The sequence below is a fragment of the Opisthorchis viverrini genome, assembly GCF_000715545.1.
Source record: "Opisthorchis viverrini unplaced genomic scaffold opera_v5_233, whole genome shotgun sequence".
Taxonomy (NCBI): Eukaryota; Metazoa; Platyhelminthes; class Trematoda; order Opisthorchiida; family Opisthorchiidae; genus Opisthorchis; species Opisthorchis viverrini.
Window position 1 is genome coordinate 226,494 of NW_008751886.1, and position 10,270 is coordinate 236,763.

The following is a 10,270-nucleotide window of genomic DNA, read 5'->3' on the forward strand; positions in this document are numbered from 1 at the left end:
ATATATATATATAACTAGACAAACCTTATGGTTGTACGGCAGTGAAGCATCAGTGGCAACACTGATTTTGCTGTCGTTGATGATGATGATGATGATCTCGATGGAATTCCAGCAATGTATAGCAGAACATCGAGTGGGAGACTTGGGTGGTGTGTATAACCTGGAAGGAATGTAGAGCGCAGCTGCTTCGTATGGCGCACTCATGTTACATGTCCAATCCAATGCATAGTATTGTTGACACAGTTTAACCGGGCACTCGATTGGCAGCACCGTGATGACGGTTAGACTGCCCCCCATAGAGGCGGAACTCTCAGAGCGAATGATTTTTCATATTCTCAGGGAGACCACTGTAGAAGAATAACCGTTTGTTCCCATTGGAACAAGATAGTATCATTTTTGGTTGGATAGGAGAGGAGTTAACGAGTGATTCATAGAACGTAAGCGAACACAACGATTGATGTTACGAAGGTTATCAGTTCGGAACTGATGGTGAATGAATAGCCCCGATAGTGCGACTTCATTTGATCATATCGCCAAAAATCAACCGCCGCAAATCATCAAGCAGAAGGAATTTTAAGTATGGCCAATCTTTTTTCCGGATCACTGTTAGTTGGAAACTGTAAGCTGCTAACCAGTAAACGCACCCATTACAAATAAGTAGTGTTGAACACATGTGCTGTCGATGATGATTGCTTGCATTTGTTTACCATATTCACCAACCCACTTTTTTTACTGCTGTGCACCGAGATGAACAGTCTAAACAAGCGCGTTGAAAGTAAGCCGCTTCCATCCTTACTTAATGGAGGCTTCTGGTGAATGGAGGATCTGGGACTGAATGGCATTGGCGATAGGCTGGGAAAGTTGCGAGCAGTCTTCATGGTTTGTAAGAGTACTGCGTAATATAATTTCTGGAGTGGGAAACTGGCACGTACGATTGAAATTGTAACAATCCATTGATTGAGTTCGAGTGTTAACATTCTAATCTCCTTGATGTTCAGATAAAACAAAGTTGGTAGAGTTGAATAACGATCGGAAAACGAAGTAAACAATGCTGGCAAAAGGTGTTTATTGGCTGCTCATTGTTAGAATGACCGGGGAGAGCACGAGTAACACTTGCCCAATGTATCTTCTTACCACAGCGGAAACACTGTATTTCCTGAATTAATACCATTCTTTTCTATGTGGCATTGTTTACTCTGAGAAAAGAGCAAGGTTCTGACCCACAAACCTAGAGCTTCATGTTTTTTCGTGTACCGCAACAGCCGCAGTAACTCTACTTGGATTTTCTCACTTCGACAGGTCGTGCTTCGGTTTCATCCTTCTGACGTCTTTTGGGACCGAACTGCTCCTCAGCTTGTGTGTCCTGGAGCGCGTCTGCACATTCTCAATTGCGACTACTTCGGTCAATCGGGTGTGCTCGTAGCGCACCTCTGGGGTGGATCAAAACTGCGACTTCTCAACAGACCGGATGAAGCCGTCGTTAAAGAAATTCTGGACCTATTATCGGGCATGTATCCTACTCAATGTCCTTTACCAAATCCACTGTTCACTGTGGTGACGCGATGGTCGGAAGACCCATTCAGTTTGGGAGCGTACACTGCTGGCGAAGTGGGAAGTGGTGACGCTGATCGACACGCCTACGCTAGTAGTCTTCCTTCTCCCGTGAGTAATTGCACATCTGGAGGTTGAAGCTGCGTAGGATTTATCGTGAATACCGTTTATTTAGGATAGTTTCGTCAGTAGCCTGGCGTAATCAGTTGCGGTCCACTAGAAAGCAGCTGTTAAGATGTAGCTGAAGACCCAAGCTCTTATTTGATTCTTGGAGTCGTAGATGGTGACTGCAAGTTTGTGTTGAACTTCCAACACCTTCCTGCAGGAATGAGTGAACTCATCCTATTCACAGCAGGTTTGCTTTGGGAAGCCTTTGGAAACAGAATCGGAAGCTTGACTTGGACTTTTGTCTGAATACATGCGTAGGTGACAAATGGCAATTTTTACGTCACTGCGATGTTCTAGAACTGGTCTAAATACATTGAAGCATGTTATGGAATTTCTTAAATGAACCAAATTGTCGGTCGGCCCATTGACGAACCTTTCCTCCCTTTAGGCCGTACTGGGTCAGTTACTGTTGTGTGGTGAAGCAGTTGCATTAGAGTAGCCCGGCATTTCCCGGAGATTTGAAGTGTCTATAACAGTATTAGGGGGGTCAAGGTTGACAGCTACATGTGCCTGCGTTTGGGAGCCGATTGCTTATTCGGTTGCGTTCCAGGACTATTGCTGTGCTTTTGAGACCAGAGCAGCACCCGCTATAGTTGTGACGATTCTCCTACTTGGTGGTAGATGTCGTAGAGTTTGAGTTCAGATCACTCGTTTGACAGTCCTTCTGTCCTAGCGAAGTTGTTCTTGAGAGTCCACGTCAAAAGGGGCTGGGGACACTGGACATGTTTTCATCTTATTAGAGCTCGTCGGTGGTGCATATCCTTGACCGTGCTGGGATTTGTATTCCGGACATGTGAAATGCGATGCGAGTTACCACTACTCCACCGGCAAAAACGTTTGAACAAGTAAATGTGGTCACGCTTGAGCGATGTGATTCGCCTACTTACCTTGCTCGTCGAATTTCGAACCGATTGGTTGAATTTGAGCACTTCAGTTTCATATTCTGTTGTTGCGGCTTCCCTATTCTGTTACCAATAAACTCTTCTGTTGGGTAAAAAGGGAGCTGTTTGGATTAGTTGATTTGGACAATGGATGGTTCAATTACCAATTAGAGGTATCAATTGCTTTTGTTCCCTCCACCAAACAGACACATTCACGGTTGAGTTAGATTCTCGTTCACCTGTCCTCCTTTACTTCCAGGACAACCCCCGCTTACTGTTCGCTGGCGAAGGTACAGTGGACAGCGCTGGTGGCCAACAGTGTACGCATGGTGCGTTTACGTCCGGATTATCCAGGGCTTTCGATGTGCTGGATAAAGAGCAAGGCACTCGGTGTCGTCTTCGGGATGTTCGCATTGTCGACTACCTCACTGGGTATCGGGCATACAGCGCCCAACCACACGGTATGCTACGACGAGCTATGAAGCGGAAACTAGCCATAGATATTCCCCGAATAGATGATGCATTCGTCGTTGTTCGTAAACGATCCCAGTGTAAACCAGTCACCGAAAAGCATACGCAACTAAAAGAGAAACGACATAATATGGCGCTTACCGAGCTAACTAAAACGCCTGAGCTGTCTTCGTCACCCTTAGAGAAGGAATCCGAACTGTGCTTGCCTCGCCCCCCACTCGGTCATCGCAGGTCCAACCGTTTGTCCACTTGGATCTCGACACAGGCATCTGTCTCACTCTACACGACATCTACTCGCCCTTTTCGGAAAACGAAATCCCTCAGCACTAGTAACAGTACCAGTAGCTTAGGTTCTTTGAAGGACTACCTTACTTCATCTCCGTCCTCGGAACACCCGAATGACAGCGCGGGTGAGGAGGAAGTAAAAATAAGTAAGCAGCATAAACAAACAGCGAATTTCCCTAGGTATTCTGATTATTCTAATCCGAATGGTTCATGTGTTCGTACAACGGTACGAGCCAAGTCATCGGTTAAAAAATATGCTCCTAATGTACGTCCTCACACACACTCTCACTCACATCCAATGAATAATCAAACATCGGTGAAACCCAACAACTCCTTAGGACCCACAACGCCTACCTTCTCTCCATTGTCGAGCGGCACACCCCCAACGAATTGTCACCCGACTTTCGGTAAATTAACTTTTTCGTCTACGTCCACTTGCAACTCGCACCTGTTACCTACCACGCAAGTTGCGACTGGTGTGTCGTGGTCGATCGAAGGCTGTGGTCATCTGTCATGACATGCTTGCAGTATGTTATCCGGTAATCCCCTCCCCCAGGCAGCAGCATGAGCCGACCCGTGTTTTGCTTTCACTCCTGACAATCATATGTTTCCAGTTATGCTGTGAATGTTCTCGTTGTGACTTTTACTTTGTTCTTTGCTCATACTTTACTGTTGATAACTTTGGTTTGCAGCTTTTCTGTACATATTCCACTCACGGTTGTTTCATATTTTAGTAGTTTGGTTTGCATGCAAAGCGAACCACTCTACACAGTATATGTATGCGAGGGTATTCCTCTCAATACTTGCCGTGATTTTACTGTGTTACTTGTCTTAGTGTATTTATTTAGTTCTTTTCAGTCCGTTTTTTCCCAGTAAACAATAGGGGGACGTCTCGACGGTACCACATGCAAACAAGTATGTCCCATCCAAGTCAAGTACTGGGGCGGTTGCGGTTTTCCAACATTGGTCACTGTTTTCCTGAGAGCGGCCGGAATTGCGCTCTTCTTAAGAGGCACAGGCCTTGATAGAAAAATTTGGGACTAGACCATATCGCTTGGGGAGACCGCATTGTGTCAACATGGCTTCACCATTCTCCAATTAGTTGCACTGGCGGTTGACTACGTATCTTTATCTTTTGTTCAACGTTAGAGGGATGCGCAAACACTGAAAGGGATATTGCACTTGAGGTCTCAGTGTCAGTTACTACAAAACCCTTTACTTCGAAAGTTATTTTGGAATATACGGTCAATAAGTCAGGAACGAGAAGGAAAAATTTGCGCATCCAAAATATTTTGGGAAATTTGTTCCACCTAGGTGGACTTGTTTGGATCCCTCTTGTTAGCACAACAAAGGGCGATTTGCAAGACAGCAGAAATGGGTGGAAGGCATTTCGTTCAGTGAGCTACCCAGTCACAGGGTTTTACGCAAACTTTCATGCGAGGACGCTGATTTGGTTGATGGGTTGGACACGATCGACTAAACGAATGTGTGTGCGATGACTTACCGTGACGCACCAGTTGGCCGTAAGTTATGGCTAGTGCACCTCTGCCTGTCTTCAAACCGGATAAATGAAGCGGTGCTAGTTGAGGATAACTGTGAGCTGCCAGGTGAAGTGTTGCTACGATTGGTACCGTCAGCTGATAGATGGGCGGACAGCTCTTGTTCAAGAATAACCATGCGGATACCGGTCTGGCATAGTGATCAAAAGTTTATGGACGGAAGATGACACTGACGCGGAAATGTCAGCGCCTGTCCGACTTACTATCAGCTTCAGTGGGCAATCGTCGCAGCTAACAGGAAAAAGCCAGCGACAATCTGTTTTCGACATGAACATGGAAACCACAATGGTTTGCGGAGGTATCGTCACGTCAGATTGGTGCACTACGCGAGCAGGCACCGCTGAGACATTAGTGGGCAAAGACATGAGGCTTTCTCAGACCCTTCGCCCGAAATGACTGTCTCGCAGCCGTACAATAGCCTTCGAGATTCGTGCTTTTACTTCGTCACTCTTTCACTTCTCGGAGTCGCGTTCAAAGACTATGCGTTCTGCAGCACAACTTTGACCATAAAGCACGTGCCGAAGGACTAGATGACCTCGGTCAGCCTTTCAAGTAATGGTTGCTGCTTCTTTCCCGAAAAATGGAAAGAATGTCGTCTGCATATTCCAGGTTGAAAGCCCGTGGTTTGGAGAGGGTATCACCGAAAGAAATTGCGGCACGAGCACCGTCCGATTTTCTCATTACAAAAATTATCAACCGGTTCTATTGGCATCCTTAATTACGTTTGTTGGTGCGCCCTTATTTTATGGGGGGTGTCGAACAAAATTGCGGCCTCCCCCCAATAAGTTCTCGGATAAGATTTTGTTCAGCAACGAGGTGTGGTTCCTCTTGTTGACTTTTGTGTCCATAGTGAGTAGTGGACAAAGGCTGCGTGATCTTAGTGACTGGCGTGCGGTGCCTCAGGCCACAAAGTCCATCTACGCAAAAGTTCATGTATCCTTAAGTGATTCAAAAATACGGTTAAAAGAACTGTGTCAGTCTCCAGAGCTTTTCAGCTGTCATAAAGATTACTATACCCGCGGGAACTGTTCGTTCGTGGAACCTGGCCATCTGTCAAAGCAAATTGATTCCAGGGGTTTGAGTCACTTCAAACTAGCACTGCAGAAAAGGTTATCAACTTCCTTCGTCCAGGAAGCCTAAGATGCAGTGAACGATGTGAAATTTAACATTTGGGAACAGCTGCACCACGTTTTTCACCATGGGACCAGGAGTTATTGCTCTACTTAATTCTTATGCTTAAAAGCTGCCCGAATCTGATCAAACGAGTTACCATTGGCTCCTCTAAGTAACCGAAAAGCGTTCTGAAAAGTACTTATCACCGCTTGATGCCCTGACGCTTATTCTAATAAGCGAGCTACTGTGGGATAAACACATCATGTGGTCGGTGGATTGGGCGTTAGATGGAACAAGCAAAAACTTCTGTTTGATCATATCAATTTACAAAAAGAAGGAACGACAAATGGGAACGAATCAGTGACTAGTTCGTGCTTGTATCATTTGATTGATTCATTCGTGATGTAACTGTTCAACGCAGCTTGCGAAAGGTACAATGAAGCGGGTCCAAATGGGTTTGAAAGACACGGATCTGAAAGTTAACAATGACTACCGTTGACAAGAAATCGCACTGATAGTAGAAAAAATGTTGATAGCTAGATGTCTGCAATATGGTGCTACATAAACCCCATAAAAACAATGGCCGGCGTTGTTTAGACGTAAGACACTACTCACAAGAACGTATTGTCGTTCGGTACCAAACCTGGTGGTGTCTTTGTGACACACTGCATCACTAACATAAACCACGTGGTCCGGTATAAATGGTTGACTTGACGCGCGTGGATGTCTAGTTTATGTGGCCCAAAAAAGAAAACCTGCTGAGTGAAGTCTATGCTCACACCACCCTCAACTCCCCTACGCAGCAGTGACCAACGGCAGAAATTGCGGCGAAAGACAGCCACCACAACGGCCCAATCGGGGTGTCTACATCTGGAGCACAGTCAGGGGAAAACAAAGCTGATCATTGATTTTTCAGATGAGGAACAGTTTTTTATATCGTTGTTCGGTTTGTCGTCTCATCACCACTGATGTTAAAACAACTTCCCAAGCAACTAATTCTTTTTAACTACTTCCAAGGCGTTGCCATTTATATTCACATGCGAGACAAAGTAATGTCAGCCGAATTACAATACTCCGCATTTGCGGGACACGAAACTCATTCCGAAATTCCAGAGAGAAACCTCCAGGCTGTCCAGGACACAGTGACCTGAGCAGTAGCACAGACTAACAAGACATCGTCCGCATACTCTGATTCTCGCGGTTTGGTACCCGGGATCATATCGAAACCTTCCCAGAATAAAGCGTTTATGAGTTCACTTAAGATGCTATGGATGGTGAAAATCAGATTGGAAAGGATGTTCAAAGTAACTGACGACTGTCCAGACTTTGACTTATCCTGACGTGTGCGCATGGAGCGTCCTACAGATGTTGATGTATCTCCCGGGCATTCCCATAGTGCGTCGGGGTAGGTTGAGTAAGAGACACAACTGGTGGCAGGGAATATGGGAATAGGATGATGGCGGTAAGATTTTCCCTGGTCAACACATCCCCATGCAAGGGCGGAACCCCACTTTCTCTTCTCAGACTGCATCACGAGAATGGACAACAGCCTAAGGATCAGTTTTTAGCAGGATCGGTGCAACTGGCAACAATTTTCCCCCAATGTGCGTCCTTTTTGAAGATGAATACGATGGTGGCAAAACTCCAATCGATCTGGATAACTTCTTCAATCCACTCTTCTTGTTGTTTCTCTGTGACAAGCGCTTATGTCCCATGTAACGTCCGTTCGATACAACAAGCGTTGCGATTCACTTAACGTGTGGTGAATATACCGAAATAATAGTAGCTCGGGTGCGTCAATTGGTTATGGATCAACAGATGCCTGATCCACAGCTAGATTGTAAATAACTCTGGTGTTGAATGCCCAGACGCCTCAGCAGGTTGTCTATCAAGCAAAATATATTCCGACAGGGACAGTTTGCTTTCTGCACAGATCACAGATACCTTGATCAAGTCCTTGCCCTTCGCTTGTTAAAACGTGACCACAGGCATCGCAGATCAACAATCATTACGCGACCGAGTAAAAGAGCGGCGTTTGACTCAGTCACCGAATAGTTTCACGAAAATACTTGCTTACAAATGGGATGATTGAGTACGAGTCAACAAACCTAGAGGGCATTTAGGGTGAACAGCACACCCACGCCTTTGCTACCCCAGTGAAGTGCGGCGGGACCATCCCACCTCCCAGTTACTCTTCAACCTCGTAATCGATGATATTCTTCACGACGTATTGTAATTCGACCTTCTTAGTTGTGAAACTGTTATTCGAGAGCGATGCAACAGCAGCACACGAGCAATGCAGGTTATTTCATATAAACCACCATTCCAGGTGGAACCATACGGTGTATGCATGCTCCGCTACAAAATACAGATATTTTCTCCTGGGCCGACTGGATCTTGTGAGCATTTTCATCTTCAGTAGCGACAGACAACACAGTCAATAGCTTTTTCTTTGAAATCTGTACAACCGCCAATGAAAATTTGTAGATTAAATCTCAGCCAATGGGCGGGCCAGTGTTTGTCAGTGTGAAACATAAATTGGGACCTCTGCAAAGGGTGTCTTTTGGACATTTGCCTGAGAGGCACCAAATGCACTTGGTGTACTGTTGGAGACGCATTGTTGGTAGGTCAGGATCTAGACTGGTTAGAATGTTCGAAATAATCGCTTACTTCGCCAACAAAGGAAACATGACGGCTCCGTAGTTACAGTTACAACTAGCACACGCAAAGCTCCTCATTGTACCTCCCTTATTCTATTTGCATTCGTACTTTACCTCTCGATGCGTTAGCACCTACCTTGGTAGCACATTTGTCGCCTGTTAAGAGTGTGTAGCTGCCAAATAATCTGTAGAAAATCATGAAGTCCGAAAAACTGTCAGGTTTCTCGGACCGATAATGAGGAAATTAGAAACAAGACACAGACTGCGAAACTTTTGTTAAGAAGTTAGAAAGGTCCCCAAATTACCTGAGTAGGTATGCTAACGGTGAAACGAACCCACTTACTTGGCAAGAGGAAGAAGCGTGGCGGTTGTTGCGTAAGCCTCAAAGAAAAGCCTCACGTCTCGTGTAGACCACCTCAAACCACGCATGAGTTCAACAATCTACACAAAGGTAAATCCAAACAGGGTTTGAGGTGGTAAGGTGTTGTTGTTTTTAGTGGGGATATGGTTCCGAACTAAGCCAGATGAAAATCCACACTTGAAGTTCTTCCATGTAAGCACAGTTCACATGCAAAAAGCTGTTTCAGTGCAACAGTTGCAATACTACACAATCCAGTTGATAAATACGAATCCAGGTCGAACAAACACCTAAAACTGGCCGTTTTTGACCCAACCCAACGTTTTGGAAATACATGGACGGCTAGAACCTTAGAACCATGCAGCGAAAGGCAACTCACTTTCTCCACGATGTCCAGGAAGAAGTCCTGCATTTCTCTTGCTTGTGAAAGACCACAGGCGATTGTGACAATAGCTTTGGAGATCGGCTATAGTAAACAAATGATAGTCAACGAAGTGAGGCCCTATTGCAAAATTCAAGAGACGGGACTATTCTCGTCATTTTAGGGAGAACACAGAGTGATGAACATTACTGATCCTGGAATCTCTTCGTCAGGAAAGTAATATTTAAAATAGGTGTAAATAATAAAACAAATAGCTAAGATTGTTTTTTTATGCCAAAAAGCGTAAACACAACTGAAACTCGAGTCTCATCTTACTGGAGGATGCAAGGTGGTATAAAGGGGCATCCGACGATTGGATTGATTAATTCGTGTCACATAACCACGACAGACTCAGAGTTCATACGAATCATTCTGACAACATAGTACGGGATTTCGCAGTCACACCGTGACTGCTTTGGCTGCAGTCAAGCGATACTGTCGGATCGATACTAACAATCTGAGGTAATCTATGGTGTCAAATATCTCCTCTGAGCTGTTCACGTGACCAGTCTTAATAATGTGACGCAATCGGGCTTTTGACCGAGCCATTGAGTCTAGTGGTATTCCGGCAAGAGAGATGCTCATGTAGTCTCCTGCTGAATTGTCGTGTCGTGCGCCCAACATATTCCGCTGAACAGCAGGAGAGGAATACACGAACTGGCATCTTGCCTTTGAGGTTTAAATTGGTTTAAATGTTGATTGTAAACCAAGAACGCGAATTCGCAGCCAAAACATGCGTTGTAGGGACTAGGACAAGCGACCATTGACTTTATCTGCCGAAAGACACTTTCATAAGATAAACT

The 10,270-nt window shown here is 45.2% G+C and overlaps 3 protein-coding genes across 3 annotated transcripts in view; 1 reads left to right on the forward strand and 2 right to left on the reverse strand.

Annotated features, from left to right (window-relative positions):
- The window catches only part of T265_08641 (hypothetical protein), a gene marked incomplete at both ends in the record, with an annotated part of 2,335 nt that extends 1,381 nt beyond the window's left edge, over positions 1-954 (reverse strand). Inside the window, one exon of the mRNA XM_009174507.1 lies at positions 797-954. Coding sequence (XP_009172771.1) covers positions 797-954 — 158 coding nt within the window. The remainder of the gene's footprint in view (positions 1-796) is intronic.
- The window catches only part of T265_08640 (hypothetical protein), a gene marked incomplete at both ends in the record, with an annotated part of 14,937 nt that extends 10,775 nt beyond the window's left edge, over positions 1-4,162 (forward strand). The window contains 2 exons of the mRNA XM_009174506.1: positions 1,300-1,662; positions 2,860-4,162. Coding sequence (XP_009172770.1) covers positions 1,300-1,662; positions 2,860-3,873 — 1,377 coding nt within the window. The remainder of the gene's footprint in view (positions 1-1,299; positions 1,663-2,859) is intronic.
- A 2,162-nt stretch (positions 4,163-6,324) lies between these two features.
- T265_08642 (hypothetical protein) overlaps positions 6,325-10,270 on the reverse strand; it is a gene marked incomplete at both ends in the record, with an annotated part of 22,467 nt that continues 18,521 nt past the window's right edge. The window contains 3 exons of the mRNA XM_009174508.1: positions 6,325-6,500; positions 9,032-9,129; positions 9,426-9,512. Of these exons, the coding sequence (XP_009172772.1) occupies positions 6,422-6,500; positions 9,032-9,129; positions 9,426-9,512 (264 nt within the window). The remainder of the gene's footprint in view (positions 6,501-9,031; positions 9,130-9,425; positions 9,513-10,270) is intronic.